Genomic DNA, 15,905 nt, shown 5'->3' on the forward strand with positions numbered 1-15,905 from the left:
TTCGCAAGACGAAAAAACCGCTATACGAAGAGCCTCACGGAACGGATTAATTTCGTCTTGCGAGGCACCACTGTACATCATGATGTATGGAATGTATCTCTGCATCTTCTTCCTCCCCACCGTCTGCAGGCAATTTGGGCAGGGAATACACTGTGGATTCCCGGCCACCACAGTGCATTTCCAGCTCATAATGTCTGAAACCGGTATTGCCATACTGGTTTCAGACAATTTACCACTATATCGCCCAGATCTAATCAGCTGAATGGCATGCAATATGTGTGATGCAGAAATAACGGGAGTGCATCCAGCCCCTGTTCTAATCGAGATGCCTGGTTTGTTTGTGTTTTGCAGACCCCATAGTGAAGGACCAGGCTCGGATGAGCTCAACCAACATGCCGGGCAGCAGCACCCCCGTCAGCAGCGCCAGTATGTTGTCAGGTGGGTCCACGATCAGCCACACTAGTGCCTGCATGGGCTAGTGGGCCTCTGCTGGGCGAGCCTCATCCCACAGCCAGAGGTGTACAGTCTGGGAAATGCTTTAAACCCTACTGTTCCAGCTGTTTGCATGAGTTTGGTTGATTGATTTGAGTTTACTTATATGCCACTTTCCCAGTGTGGTGTAGTGGTTAAGAGCGGTGGACTCGTAATCTGGGGAACCGGGTTCGCATCTCCACTCTTCCACATGCAGCTGCTGGGTGACCTTGGGCTAGTCACACTTCTCTGAAGTCTCTCAGCCCCACCCACCTCACAGAGTGTTTGTTGTGGGGGAGGAAGGGAAAGGAGAATGTTAGCTGCTTTGAGACTCCTTCGGGTAGTGATGAAGTGGGATATCAAATCCAAACTTCTCTTCTTCACAACAAACTGTGGCCAAATCAGCTTCCAGAAAGCATTCGGAACACAGATACATGAAAGACAGAGCCCAAGTGTCAATGCCCAAGTGTTTCCCTCACATGCTTTCAAAGTGCCAGGACTCCCAAAAGGGCTGGATGGCACATGGCTCGTTTATCACTTGATAGCTTAATCGTCAGGTGGTGGTATGTGCAAAAGAAGCATCGCAGATTGATTTTTTGATTTTTTTTTAACGCGTTGCTTTGATGCTTTCTCTGTGTGGCTGGCTTATGTGTTCAGCAGTGAGTTAGCAAGCGTTTCTGCAGTGGCCCAAAGGTGCTGGGCTCTGGCAGGGCCACTGGCCCCACGCTCTGACGCGAAACTGCCCCCTCCGTGGCCCTAACACTCTTCTCCTTCCCATCTAGGGCTTTCTTCAGTGCCAACGTCTTCACCCCTGGGGCCTCTAGCGGGCTCGCCTGTGATAGCTGCTGCCAACACCCTAGGTATGCCAGTTCCAGCTGCCGCGGGAGCCCAGCAGTAGAGGAGGACACCCCGTCTCCCAGATGCCTGACCGGAGCCGGGTTGGGGCCGAGGTCGTTCCTCCACCTCCTTCCCCAGGACAACAGCAGCCGCTTGTGCCCGGCGTTGTGGGAAGGGAGAAGGGAGGGGACGGAATGCTTTGGAGGAGTTATGTCTGAACAGTTGCTTGTGGATTTATAGTAGTTCAGTCATAAAAAAAAGAAAAATATATAGGCCGATTTCCCCCCTTTTTTTACTTGAACTTTTCGTATCTCAGGGGGTTCCCTGACAAAATCTGCAGATGGAGTATTTCGTGGACAATTCTCCCCACCCCCAACACTTTCCCTGTTCCTTTTATTATTTGTAAGATCCAAGGCGATATGACTGTGTATCTCAAGGGTCTCGGTTCTTGCCGGAAAGCTCTCCCTCTTTCCCCATTCCTTTCTGCTGGCTGATGCCGCGTCAGGGATGGGGTGAGGGGTGAGACTTGCAAGGACCTTTCGCTTTCTCCCCCTTTTGGGAATACCTGAGTTGCGCTCCTTAAAAGGCAGCCGGGACGGACGAAGGTCTTTAAGCAGTGGTTGCGTCATTTTTGCCTCTTTGCGATTGACAGCTAGAGTGGGAGGAGTTTCCGCTACCAAAAACAAATATTTTAAGTTGCAGCAAAAGGTTTGTGGGGCGGCAGCTTCCGTGTAGGAATGGGGTCTTCTCCTGTGAGCCCCCTTGGCTCACCGGCAGCACCTCACCCCTTGCACGTGTCCTCGTTCAGAAGTTTTCAGGATTCTGATCCAAGTCAGAAGGAAGCTGACTTGTCCCCCCTTGAAAGGAGTCTTGGCATCTTCCCATAAGTCGCTCTCTCTTCCCCTCTGCCCCCTGGCAAGATCCATCAATGTCTTCTTGGCTTGGTATTTTGGAAATGCGTTTGTCAGTGGGTTTCTCTCTCTAAAAGCAACTCAAGCTTCTGGTTGGCTGGTTGGTTCCGCCCAAACTGGACCATGCAAACTGACAGCGGGACAATTCACCTGCTCACCTTCCTCTCACGTGCCATGTGGCGAGAGGTGCCGCTCTATGCTGGGGTTTTGTTTTTTGCTTTTCGTTTTATTTTCAACCTAACTCGTGGTCTTGTAAATAGAAAGCGGAGGGGTGGGGGAGGAATGAACAGCCTCGAGACTTTGACAGAGAAAGGAAAAGAGAGCAAAGAACAAGATGGTGGATCTGTCAGAAACCCTAGCCATGGAGAGTATCTGCTTCCTCCTGTGAGCGTGTGTGTATATAACTCTTGCCCTTCCTATGCTGAAAGATCCAGTGTTGGAATTCCTTGATGTAAATAAAACTGTTGGGGTTGTTTTTTTTTTTAATTTATCAAAAGGTTAGGTTTTACGTTTCCTGTGCAGAGGTTCTCCCTGTGCCAGCGCCATGCTTCTTAAAACTCAGCTTGCGGCCCTCCAATCCACGAAGCGGGGGGGGGGGGGCTTGGGGGTAGGTGGGTGGGCAGGGTCAGGCCGCTTCTCCTTCACTGTCTATTTTGCACCGTGCACAGATTTGGTTCTAGTAGCAAACAGCGCTAAGAAGCCTTACCAGAAGCATCTCACAAGCCAAAGCATCGCCCGGACCCTCGGCATACGTTTTTCCTTTTGCACCTTGGCAGCGCTGGAGTTTAGGATGGAGAGAGGGGTGGCTCTCTGCGTGCTGCTGCTCAGCGCCTGATTCAAACCACTGATGGGGGAGACTTGGAGGCACAGCAACCCCTCCCCGTTTCCTCCAGAGTTGCCTCTTCGTTCGACAACCACTTCAAGAGGCAGTTTGCCTCCGGGGGGAGCACCGATCACTTGATTTTTCAATAATATATGCAACTTTGGGGGGTCGGAGTTAGGTAACCACGTATTTCTTCCTGTTTTTATTAACTTTGCTTTCCCCTCCGTTTTTGTCCTTCTGGGTTGTGACACTTTTGAGGGTGTGGTCGAAGCATGAGTGAATTGCATAGCGAAGAACATGAGACCCTGAGCTGCGTTCCCCGTTGCCTCCCCACCACCACCTTGGAAAGTTAGTTCGGACTTAAAAATTCACGCGGCGGTAGCTTGTTGGAAACTCTGGTGGGGATTTGTGGTGGTTGATGGCCTCCGGATGTGGAAGCTAGGCCCATGCTAGACAACCTCTTCTTGGCAACAGCCAGTGACTGTGAAAGATTCAGCATTCAGAAATGTTGTGTCCATCTTTGCACGGCATGGAGAGACCTACAAAAAACCTCTTCAAGCAGGCGATGATTTTCCTTCCTGTCCACCTCCTTGGCAAATGGGGCTAAAGGGTATCCTAACGTCGCAGACCAGTTGAGGGGAGAGCCCATCCAGGGTGCAGATTTCAGTAAGCATCCAACCTTAAATCATGAGAAGGTGAGGGGAGAGCAGGAGGTTTCTGATTCAGGGAGCGATGCAAGCAAATTTCCTTCTCCGTGCTTAATGCCAGTTTTGCTGCCCACCCAAGCAGCAGTCTTGAAAGGAGCGCGAGGAAACTGCAGATTGTTAACAGCATCTGTGTTGTAAATTACCTCATCTGTATACCTTGTATCAGAACACATTTTTAAAAAGGATTTCTCAGCACTTCCTGGTTTCACCGCGCCCCCCCCTGCATTGTATTAGATGGCAGGAAAATCAATTGCCAATACAGATAGTCTTGTTGGCAACTTAACTTTAAAAAAGGTTTTTTTAAAAAGAAGAAAAGAAAAAGTTTTTTTTAATCTTGTTTGAAGTGATCCTTTTTATTTTTATCTGTTGAAATTTAGATTATTATTATTATTTTTTTGTTTTCCTTTTTGAATTTATTGGTTGTAATTGTATTGTACTTGTTCAGAACTAACCCTTAACTGTGCTGGGAAGAAGTTGTGCCATGGAGGTCTTTAATTTTTTTAAAATAAAATAATTGAAACCAAACTACACCCCAGCCCAGTAGTCGCTCCATTTTAAAAGCAGGCGGTAGTGGGGAATCCTCAGGGATTTTGTGGTTTCTGCACGTGTGGTAGAGGGAAGTGAGGGGCAGGTGGAGCTCATCCACCTGGGATCGAAGCCCATCTAGGAGAAGGAAATCTCTGACCCTAAACCTCTGCAGCCTTGCAAGATATCCTCAGGAGAAGAAAAGGCTCAGGAGTTAACCTCACACAGATCTGGAGTGGAGTCCCTAAGGTGGTTGGATTGCACCTTGTACGCCTCCTTCCGGCAACTCCTGCAGCCAAGCTGGTGCCAAACTCATTGTCCTGGTTTCCTGTGGATCCCATCAGTGAGAGAGAGGTCTTGTCATCTGGGCATGCCAGGACCTCCATACATACTGCCCAGGCTTGCACCCTGGGGAGGTCCTTTCGGTGCTGCAAACATAGCCAAAACAGTGCAGGAGGAAGTTATGAGTTACTGGTCTCTGCGGTCACAGCAGGCTCTGATTCTCCAGTGGTTTGACTTAACCTCTGGAGGTGCCCTCCATTGTCTCTCGAGACAGACGGACACCGCACAAAAAAAGCTCTCGCATCCAAGATTTGCAGCAGTATTGACCAGGCCAAGTCACCAGCCATCTGGTTCTGTTCTTTCTGTGCCCTCCTAATCAAAGAATGGAATGGCGATGTTGTCCCTGCAGCTTCTTTCTTTGGACCAGGCTGGCCAGCAGAGGGTGATGAAGCTCCATCTGCTCTTTTTTCTTTTACTGTAACTTAGGTAAAATTTATTTGGTGTCTCCCAGCTGTTTGTCTGGAGCTATAAAGAGTCCTTTTTGGGTGGTCCTATATGAATAATGTGACCCAATCTGAGCGGTTTATCAGCTTTACTTTTCCATCCTGTCCATCTTCAAAAAGAGGATGGGATAGAAATTATTTTTCAATTGTTCAGTCACTACCTGCCTTCCCTTCATTTTAATTTTGATTGGAACCCTTCTGCTATTTCAAAGATACACACAGTTATCGCTTTCCAAACATAATGTGCTCTCAATGAATTGTTTGGCGAGTGTTTGCATGATGAGTTGACGATTTCCATTAATTCCCGTGGGGAAATCTCAAATCTGTTCTTGACCACAGAATTTTGACCTCCAAATGCTGGGGGGGAAACCAGGGAAACCCTCTGAAACCTTGCAAACATGGAAGGGAAAAAAATGCTCTCTTACATGTCTGACCTCTCCCCCTTCCTCCCCACCATACTTTCTGGCAAAATGACTGCCGCAGACCAGCAAAACAAAAAACAAGGCTCACTTAAGACTGCTTATTTTTTTACAGCACAACTCAAAGGTCCAGCAGATTGGACATCAGAATCTGCTGTGTGTGTAGTGAGGTTTTAGTACTGATTCCTTGTGTTAGGATAAGTAAATTTTCATATAACGAGCGTTTGGGTAACGGCCTCCGCTTAGAAGCAACTTCTTGAGGCTTGTTGTTGTTTAGTCGTGTCTGCCTCTTCGTGACCCCCTGGACCAGAGCACGCCAGGCACTTCTGTTTTCCACTGCCTCCCGCAGTTTGGTCAAACTCATGCTGGTCACTTCGAGAACACTGTCCCACCATCTCGTCCTCTGTCGTCCCCTTCTCCTTGTGCCCTCAATCTTTCCCAGCATCAGGGTCTTTTCCAGGGAGTCTTCTCTTCTCATGAGGTGGCCAAAGTCTTGGAGCCTCAGCTTCAGGATCTGTCCTTCCAGTGAGCACTCAGGGCTGATTTCCTTAAGAATGGATAGGTCTGATCTTCTTGCAGTCCATGGGACTCTCAAGAGTCTCCCCCAGCACCAGAATTCAAAAGCATCAATTTTTGTCCATGGAGTTTTCTTGGCAGGGATACTGGAGTGGCTTGCCGGTTCCTTTTCCAGGTGGATCATGTTTGGTCAAAACTCTCCACTATGACCTGTCTATCTTGGATGCCCTACTCGGCATAGTTCATAGCTTCTCTGAGTTATTCAAGCCCCTTCTCCGCAGCAAGGCAGTGATCCATGAAGGGGTTCTCAAGGCTATTTACGGTAAAATTCAAGTAAGACATCAACTTGAAAACCGAGACCTTGCCCACGTCTCCATCTAGTTGGCATTTGCTCTCACAGGAGGTAGCGTTGGCATGGATGGCTTTAAGAGAGAATTGGGACAAATTCACGGGGAAGAAAAGGGCTTTCAGTGGCTACTAGCCACCACGGGCTTTGCTCTGTCTCCTTCGTGCAGAGGCTTCTGAATGCCAGTGGCTGGAAACTGCAGTGATGTCACCTGATGTTCTTGGTTGTGGGGCTTCTGTGTGGTGGCCCCACCTGGGACTGCTCACCTTCCTCTCTGCTCAGTAGCCCCAGGAGGAGCAGCAGACAGAAAAAGGGATTTTGCACTCCCCCCTTTAGTCTTTTTGTCTGGCTGGGCTATGGGTGGAGGATAGAGAGGGTTGCACAAGCGTTCGTAGAATCGAGGCTACTGCACCCAAAGGGAAATGTTGCTTTTGTTGCCCTGCCCAACCAATGGCAATGTGGCCCCCGAAAGCTTCCTCAGGAGGCAATTTGGCCCTTGGCCTGAATAAGGTCCCTGGACTTAAAAGATGCGCAGAATTGGCCAGATCTTTAATGTTGCAAACTGCCCTGTGATGAAGTATAAATTATATAGATATATAGGTATATATATATTAAATGGAATAAGGTGATACATTAATTTATTAAACAATTTTAATAAATTGTATATACTTGGACTGAAATGAGACTTTAGTATCCACGTGGGCAAAGTGTGGAGCACCTTCATCCCCTCAGACGTTGATGAACTACATTTCCCATCATCCCCTGCCATTAGTCTTCCTTGCTGGGGCTGATGGGAATTGAAGTCCAGCATCGACGTGCGGGGCGAAAGGTCCCCGGAGCCCCCGCCCCTTGGCTGCGTTGCCTAGCACCAAGCTCCGCCCCCTCCCTCTAACGTCCGCTTCCGGTTGATCGGGCCGCAGGTCGAAGACAACAAAGGCTCGAGCCCTAGAGATAGAAAAAGGGAAGAGCTGCGCGCGCACCATCGCTATGTAAGCCCGCGGAGAGGCGATTTCTGAGGTAACCGAGGCCAGGAAAACGGGGGAGAGACCTGGAGGGAGGGAAGAGGGGGAGTTCGGCCCTTATTCTGAATTTCTACCTTGGGGAGGGGCAGCGGGGTGAGAAGAAAAGGGAAAAATGCCCTCCACAAAGATGGCGCCAGCGGTTTCCTCCCCGCGAGCCAATGGCAGTCGAAGGCAATCGCACTTCCCGTCGCAGGGGAAGTGACGCGCCAGCCCGCGCGACGGCCCTTTCCGGTTCCTCCTTTTGCCCTGAGGCGCACGTGTGCGAAGCGGGGAAAGGAGCGAGGGGCCGCCGGGAAAGACGGGAAGAGGTTAGTCCGGGTTCCCGGATCTTGGGGAGGTTGATTTCAATTTATTGACTTTTAATTTACTTCGTAGAAACTGAAGGGCCGGGAAAGGGCGAAGGGAAAACCAGCTGAGCGGGATTGGGGCCGCTCCGCTTTGTCCTTGGCGCGGGGCCGCCTCGCCAGACCACCAGCCCCGCCCCCGATCCCTTCTTTTGCCTTGCAAAAAGGCAAATCTTTTCGGATTTCTGTGTAAAGCATCTCCAAAGCCCGTTTCCGGGGCCTAATCCGGCCTGCCGGTCGGTTTAATCCGGCCCCTTTGGCACTCTATCTCCTGCCGTAAAATCCTTAAAAAAGGTCAACAACTTCAATCCTAAACAAAGGTCAACAACAGGCATAGGCAAACTCGGCCCTCCTGGTGTTTTGGGGACTACAACTCCCATCATCCCTAGCTATCAGAACCAGTGGTCAGGAATGATGGAAGTTGTAGTCTCCCCAAAACACCAGGAGGGCCAGGTTTGCCTATGCCTGCTCAACAACTTCAGTCCTAAAAAAGTTCAACAACTTTGGGATATAATAATAATAAATAATAAAAAATTAATATCAACAAGCTCTATCCTAAAAAAGGATAAACAGGCATAGGCAAACCCGGCCCTCCTGATGCTTTGGGACTACAACTCCCATCAGCCCTAGCTATCAGAACCAGTGGTCAGGGATGATGGGAGTTGTAGTCCCAAAACACCTGGAACTTTGGTCGGCCCTCATGCATGCTCACTTCATCAAATTTGGCCCTCTTTGAAAAAAGTTTGGGCACCCCTGGTGTAAAGGATCAGATGTGGAGTGGGCAAGTGGGAGAGCAGCTGCCTGGCCCCCCGTGGCTCCTGCAGAGGGCAGCTTGTGAATCATGGAATCATAGAGTTGGAAGGAACTTAGAGGGTCATCTAGTCCAACCGCCTGCCATGCAGGAAACTCCACTAAAGCATCCATGAGAGAAGGCCATCCAACGTCTGCTTAAAAATCTCCAAGGAAGAAGAGTCCACCTCTCGTGGGAGACTGTTCCACTGTCAAACAGCTCTTCACCTCAGAAAGTACTTCCTTTTGTTTAGTCAAAATCTCCTTTCTTGTAACTTGAAGCAATTGGTTACAGCAATCAATATGGCTCCTGCCTCTCTTTTCCTCTCCACCAGGGAGCTCAGTGCAGCCTCCAGCGCTAAAGTTGGGATGGTGCAGGATAAAAGCTATTTATTTCACCTTTTTTATTACATTTGATTAGTTGCTCTTATCTTGCCCAGGGCAAACCAGTGACTTAAAAACAAACAGAAAGGCGTTAATTACCTTACAAACACAGTTCTCTTGTGCAATGAGGTTAATATGCTTCTGCTTATATTATTTGTGTAATTTCACATGTGCAACTTGATTATCTCTATCACAGAACTGAGAATAAAGTCTCTTTCTTTGGCATGAACCTTTTTAAAGAAATAAACTTTTTAAAAGGGTTTCTTGTTAGTTACCTCAGCTATCTTTCTAAGCACCGTGGTAATCCTGTACAGTGGAACCTTGGGTTACAGACGCTTCAGGTTACAAACTCCACTAACCCAGAAATAGTACCTCAGATTAAGAACTTTGCTTCAGGATGAGAACAGAAATCATGCAGCAGCAGCGGGAGGCCCCGTTAGCTAAAGGGGTACCTCAGGTTAAGAACAGACCTCCGGAATGAATTAAGTTCTTAACCCGAGGTACCACTGTAAAGAGGATAGATGTTTAAAAACTAAACTGTCTCCATCTTTCTCAGGCTTGGAGTGCACAATGAAGGGAGACCAGAGCAAGCTCCTGAGTGACACAGCGAATAAGAAAGATGTGTTTTGATCCTTATGCCTAAAGTGGGATGATCTTGAAGAGCGAGGTGAGAATTGATACAAACACAAGTTGGATTTGAATGAGGATCAGACTAGCCTACAAAGTGTCCCAGAGTTCAGAACATGCTCATTTCAGGATCTGCTTCCAGTCTCTCCCATTTTTCTTTTGCTTGTTGTGGTAACCAAAGCCTAATAGTACATAGCTACTCCTCTTAGCGAGTCTGACTCTGCCTTCTGCAGCTGTGTCAAATTCATTGCCCGCCTTTTCTGTGGTGGGGAGTGGTCCAAACAGCTGCCACAGCAACAATCTGCCGTCCATGGGCTTCAGAACCCTTTGTGGGCTCTGGGGACAGTTCTTCTGCAGACAATGGTGCCAGACTCTCCTGCCCCTCCAACCCTTTAGTGTTTGCCTCCCCTGACCCCCCCTCCCAAAAAAAGCTCCTGAGTGGAGCTCTGTTACTGGCGAGATTTGGGACGGTCTGGATCTCTCATTAGCACATTCACACAAACGATTATAGTGCAGTTGATTTGGAGCAGGCTCATACTCTAGGGATGTTGTTCGGTTATCTCATTGGCTAAGACTGTCTTGTATCTGTTTTGGTTGGTAAGATAGCTAGGTCAGTTTTTGGGCCAGGAGAGCCTGACCACTGTAACCCATTTGTTTGTTACCTCTGGGTTGGACAGTTTCTGTTTTTTAAAAAATAATAATTCATTTTTCATTTTTGTTCATTACATACATCTCAAATTCTTAACGTTTACTATATATTCCTCCCTCCCTCCCCTCCAAGACTTCCCCCAACTTGCGTTTCTGGTTTGTTTCTATTTTCACCCGCTTTGCTATCTCTCAACAGAAAAAGTTATTAATAACATAACATCTAGCCTTAAAAACATAAAAATAAAATTAAATACACCATCTTATTTCACTATCTTTCAAACATTTTCTGATGCTAATAATGTGGATGTTTATTTAAATCCTGCCATCAAGTCTATTGCCTTTCTTTGTTTCTCCAAATGTAATATGAATGGTTCCCAATCTTTTTCAAAGTCTCTGTTGTCTTTTTCTCTTAGGCTTTCTGTCATTTTTGCCAGTTCTGCATAGTTCATCAACTTCTCTTGCCACTGTTCTTTAGTTGAGGTTGGACAGTTTTCATTGCGAGATGTAAACTGATTCAAACTGGATTTAAAGGAGGATCAAACTGGTTTACAAGGTTTCCCAAAGGGAGTTGATGAGTTGGTATCCTACAGGTACCATCTCATCAAAGGGCCTACCTCTTTGGCATAAACCTTTGGCATAGTAACCTTATCTGCCTGAGCACTGAGATCTCTTTATCTGTCTCTTTAAAATTTCCCTGTCTTCTTGTGCCCAGATTTCTCGTGTTTGGAATGCTGCCCTTTGGTTAACCTCCTGAAGGACCTTCATTTAGACACATAGGATTCTAGAGTTGGAAGGGACCCTCATGATCATCCAGTCCAACCCCCTGCAGTACAGGAATATGCAGCTGTCCTATAACAGGGATCGAACCTGCAACCTTGGTATTATCAGCACTACGCTCTAACCAACTGAGCTATCCAGGTTGACAATTTGATGGCAAATAGAACAGAGCAGGAGGTGTGCTGGTGAGTAGAGCTTCCTGGAGTTGTGCAGGCCGTGAAAAAAAAGAAGGTAATGTCATTATCCCAATTTTGCTTCTTCTCACTAGGCCTTCCCTGGCTAAACACACAGCTGCCAGCACCATGGATATATACCAAATGCATGGTGATGCTTCTGCCTAAAGAGGAGTCTCTTTCCAGCAGTTGAGGTGAGAACCAGGTGAGAACTGGCACAGTCCAGCAGTTAAACTGGATTTTATAGGAGGCTCAAACTGTGGGGTACAGGTAGCACTGTGAGTTAAACCACAGAGCCTAGGACTTGCCAATCAAAAGGTCGGCGGTTCGAATCCCCGCAACGGGGTGAGCTCCCGTTGCTCGGTCCCTGCTCCTGCCAACCTAGCAGTTTGAAAGCACGTCAAAGTGCAAGTAGATAAATAGGTACCGCTCCGGCGGGAAGGTAAACGGCGTTTCCGTGCGCTGCTCTGGTCCGCCAGAAGCGGCTTAGTCATGCTGGCCACATGACCCGGAAGCTGTAGGCCGGCTCCCTCGTCCAGTAAACGAGATGAGCGCCGCAACTCCAGAGTTGGTCACGACTGGACCTAATGGTCAGGGGTCCCTTTACCTTTTACAAACTGATCTACATGGGGGGTTTCTTTTGCAGATCATGCTTGTTTTAATGTCCCCTTCCAGTTTGTCCTGTTTTTGCTCTGCTCATTGAGGTAACCACAGCTTTTTCGACCTACGCAAATTCTCTTCTTCCTGGCTCAACCCATGAAGCTCTTTGCAGCTGTGTCAAATTCATTGCCCGCCTTTTCTGTGGCAGGGAGTGGTCCAAACAGCTGCCACAGCAACAATCTGCCGTCCATGGGCTTCAGAACCCTTTGTGGGCTCCGGGGACAGTTTTTCTGCAGACACTGGTACCAGACTTTCCTGCCTCTCCGAATCTGAGGGCATGCACCCACCCACCCCCAGCTATAAATAACAATGTATTTATGTATTTATATGTCACCAATCTGATTGGGTTGCCACAGCCACTCTGGGCAAATCCCAACAAATTAAAACATGTTTACTGATTCCACACTTTGAAATGTCATTGAGCGTTTGGCCTTTAAACACTGCAGATTTCGATTAGGAATTCCCCAAGGGACTATTTTACTTTGCCTATCCCAGTCTTTTGAAACGGATGCAGAATGTACAGCACTAACATTTCTTTCTTTTTGTAATAGGTTCAGAAGATTTCATGTTTAGATTTGGAATTCCCAGTATTTCAAAGCTTCATGAAAGCACAGAACTGTTGAGTGAGTGAGCGATGCACGGCCTCTTATGAATACACCCTGCTGGCAAATAATCGTTTTCTTGTCAGACTACCTGCAAGGAAGAACAAAGTCAGAACACATCTGGCAGCGTTAATTGGATTTCGGCAGTCAGACTGGGGAGTGTGGCTTGTTCATATTTCCTCAACACCATCTCATTACAGTGGTACCTCTGGTTACGAATTTTCAGGTTACAAACACTTTTAACCCGGAACTGAGTGTTCCTGCTTGTGAATTTATTTCGGCGTGTGAACGAGGCCTCGGTAGGCCCAGCTGTGGCCTGGAGCTAGGCCCTGGCACCTACCGAGGCCTCCGTTACCAGGTTCTGCCCACGGGAGGTCTCAGGAGGCCTTGCTGCGGCCCAGAGCTAGGCCTCCGCTACCAGGTTCCGGCTGCAGGAGGCCCAGCAGGTTGCACCTCAGACCCAAACATTAGGTAAGGAACACTACCTAAGAGCAAAGTCCAGTGGTGAACCTAGTGGGCCTGGGCCCGAAAACATCAGCCCTTTACTGGCCCTTGCCCCGCCCCCTGAGCTGGTAGCAAGGTGGGTGGCACCTGGCCAGGTAAGCCCACCCACCCTGTGGGAGGGGGGAGTTGAAAAGTTTGGGATTCTGGGATTTGTTTATGTGAGTCTGCTTTGTGCCTTTGTCTCTGCCTTGCTCCTTCCTTTGGGGGACTCCGCCTTCTTCCATTGTTTTGGGGGTTGTGTGGAACCCAGTTCAGCTTTTGACTGATTGACTGGGGGACATCAGACATGGATAAAAGCAGCAAAGGCAAGAGAACCGTGATAACGGTTGAGGTCAAGAAACAAATTATTTCCAAGCATGAAAGTGGGGTCCGTGTAAGTGATCTGGCAATGCAGTTTGGCATGGCCAAATCGACAATTTGTAGCATGTTGAAAAACAAGGATGCCATTAAGGGGGCCAGCGTCGCGAAGGGTGTTAAAACACTCAAGCAACGAACGCAGACGATGGAAGAAATGGAAAAACTGCTTTTAATATGGATAACTGAAAAGCAGTTGGCGGGCGACCGCATTACTGAGAGCATAATTTGCGAAAAAGCTTTGCATTTGCACGCCCAACTCGTCGCTAACACTCCTGGCGCAAGCGCTGAGATTGAGAGTTTCAAAGCGAGCAGAGGGTGGTTTGAAAAATTTAAGAAGAGAAGTGGCATCCACGGTAAGCATGCTGAAGCAGCCAGCGCCAACAAACTAGGTGCCGACCAATTTGTTTTGGAATTTAAAGATTACGTTGTGTCGCTGGGCTTTGTTCCCCAGCAAGTTTTCAACTGTCATGAGACAGGCCTCTTTTGGAAGAGAATGCCAAGGAATACGTACATCACAAAGGACGAGAAAGCGTTGCCAGGACACAAGCCCATGAAAGACAGGCTGACCCTTTTATTATGTGCAAATGCAAGTGGAGATTTTAAGTCGAAGCCTTTGCTAGTCTACCATTCTGAGAACCCCAGGATATTTAAAAAGAACAATGTCATAAAAAGCAAATTGCACGTGATGTGGAGGGCAAACAGCAAAGCTCGGGTAACCAGGCAATTTTTTATCGAGTGGGTTCATGAAGTGTTTGGGCCGAGTGTGAAAAAATACCTCCAGGACAAAAATCTTCCAATGAAGTGCCTGCTTCTTATGGATGATGCTTTAAGTGACCCTCCTGGCTTGCAGGACGAGTTGATGGAAGAGTTTGCGTTCATCAGTGTAAAGTTTTTGCCTCCCAACACAGCTTCTCTCATCCAGCCCATGGACCAGCAGGTCATATCTAATTTTAAGAAGCTTTACACCAAAGCAGTCTTCCAGAGGTGCTTCGAGGTGACCTCGGACACAGAGCTAACCCTAAAAGAGTTCTGGAAGAATCATTTTAATATCCTCCATTGCTTACATATGATAGACAAAGCATGGAAAGATGTGTCTCAGAAAACTCTGCAGGCAGCGTGGAAGAAATTGTGGCCAGATGTTGTCCCAGAACATGCAACGGAGGCTGTTGAAGAAGATGTGCCTCTTGTGGAGGATATTGTGTTTCTGGGAAATTCCATGGGCTTGGAAATGAGCGGTGCTGATGTGGAGGAGTTGGTGGAGGAGCACGGTGCTGAGCTCACCGCCGAAGAACTTCAGAACATTCTGCTGGAGCAGCAGAAGGCGGCAGCTGAGGAGATGTCTTCGGAGGAGGAGGAGAGCAGAGAAAGTGTACCTACAGCAAAAATCAAAGAGATGTTTGCAAAATGGGCTGAAATGCAAGCTTTTGTTGAAAAATACCACCCTGATAAAGCGGCTGTGAGTCATGCCACAAACACTTTCAACGATTTTGCTATGTCTCACTTTAGACAAATCTTAAAACTTCGGCAAAAGTCTCAAGTGAAAGTTTTTTGGTAAGGAAGAGATCCAGTGAGTCTGAACCAGGTAGCAGTGGTGTAGGTGGCAGAGGTGTTTTAAAAAAGAAGAAAAAGAGGAATGGCAGGAGAGGAATCGCCGATTGTGAATCTAGAAGAGGACCCCAACCCCCCTATCCAAGCAATGACTATCATGAGTGTAGGTAAGAAAAAACCCCACGTTTTCATTTTTAAAAAATCATCAGTACTGTTTTATTGATTTTACAGTACAGTATGTTTTTATTGCTTTCATTTGATGGATCAGTGGTCTCATTAGATCAGGGGTTAGCAAAGTTTTTGTGGCTTGGGCCGGTTCATGGTCCCGCAGACGCCGTGGTGAGCTGGAGCACACACATGCATCCACAAACGCTATTTGCAGCGCTGCTCCTGGCGCAGAGGAGGTGTATGCAGCTTCCCATTGGCTGCAGGAGCTTCCTGCAGCCAATGGGAAGCCGGCCAGTGTGGTGGAAGGCGGTCCCCGCTCTGCTCTGTGCTGGTTTAGCACGGTGCACAGGAGCCAACCAAGTGGGCAGCGGGGGTCCATGGGCTGGTTAAATGACCCCCGCAGGTTGCCGACCCCTGCATTGGATAGTAAAACTCATGTTAACTTTCTATTTTACGGGTTGTTTTTCACTGTCTGGAACGGATCTATCCATTTTCCGTTACTTTCTGTGGGAAAGCACGCCTCGGGTTAAAAACACTTCTGGTTAGGAACGGACTTCCGGAATGAATTAAGTTCGTAACCCGAGGTACCACTGTATTTCAAACGGATATAGATATAACACGGAGAGAGGCTGATCAATAAGCACACACACATTTGAGGCTTACATTTGTTAATGCATTGTTAATTGACAAGTTGATAATTTAAAAATAAAAATTATTTCAGACTTTTTGCTGGGTTTTCGTATTTTATTGTTTATTAGCGAGGGGTTCATCAGAGTAAGCAGTGTGCTGCTTGATCCACCGTTCGGCTGCGGTTTCAGACGTTTCCGAACACCTGAAAGAAGAGTTCCGTCCAAAGAGGGGGGTTTGTGTCAGAGGTGTTTTTGCCACTGCTTCCTTCTCCCTGCAGTCTTGTGAAAATCTGCTTTGGGAGGTTGGAGCAGCACAGAGGACTGTGGAAGAGG

At 47.8% G+C, this 15,905-nt stretch overlaps 2 protein-coding genes across 5 annotated transcripts in view; both read left to right on the forward strand.

Moving 5' to 3' along the window:
* Positions 1-4,279, forward strand: part of CSNK2A1 (casein kinase 2 alpha 1) — a 46,564-nt gene extending 42,285 nt beyond the window's left edge. For both annotated transcript variants that reach the window (XM_081917150.1, XM_081917151.1), the window contains 2 exons: positions 352-438; positions 1,254-4,279. In XM_081917150.1, coding sequence (XP_081773276.1) covers positions 352-438; positions 1,254-1,369 — 203 coding nt within the window. In that variant the 3' untranslated portion in view covers positions 1,370-4,279. The remainder of the gene's footprint in view (positions 1-351; positions 439-1,253) is intronic.
* A 2,935-nt stretch (positions 4,280-7,214) lies between these two features.
* On the forward strand, positions 7,215-14,837 carry LOC309372901 (tigger transposable element-derived protein 1-like). 3 transcript variants are annotated; one of them, XM_081916965.1, is made up of 5 exons: positions 7,215-7,357; positions 9,436-9,546; positions 10,867-11,116; positions 11,200-11,309; positions 12,316-14,837. In XM_081916965.1, the coding sequence occupies exon 5, from the start codon at positions 13,157-13,159 to the stop codon at positions 14,780-14,782; it is 1,626 nt and encodes a 541-aa protein (XP_081773091.1). In that variant the 5' UTR covers positions 7,215-7,357; positions 9,436-9,546; positions 10,867-11,116; positions 11,200-11,309; positions 12,316-13,156; the 3' UTR covers positions 14,783-14,837. The 3 variants fall into 3 exon arrangements, with proteins under 3 accessions (XP_081773091.1, XP_081773089.1, XP_081773090.1); XM_081916963.1 differs by lacking the exon at positions 7,215-7,357 and adding an exon at positions 7,533-7,670; XM_081916964.1 differs by lacking the exon at positions 7,215-7,357 and adding an exon at positions 7,533-7,670 and having other exon boundaries at positions 11,200-11,298.
* The last annotated feature ends 1,068 nt before the right edge of the window (positions 14,838-15,905 follow it).

The sequence above is a fragment of the Podarcis melisellensis genome, assembly GCF_964234715.1.
Source record: "Podarcis melisellensis genome assembly, chromosome: 6".
Taxonomy (NCBI): domain Eukaryota; kingdom Metazoa; phylum Chordata; class Lepidosauria; order Squamata; family Lacertidae; genus Podarcis; species Podarcis melisellensis.

Excerpts from the sequence above, each read along its gene's own strand:
- LOC309372901 (XM_081916965.1), top strand. The coding sequence starts at position 13,157 with ATGGATAAAAGCAGCAAAGGCAAGAGAACCGTGATAACGGTTGAGGTC.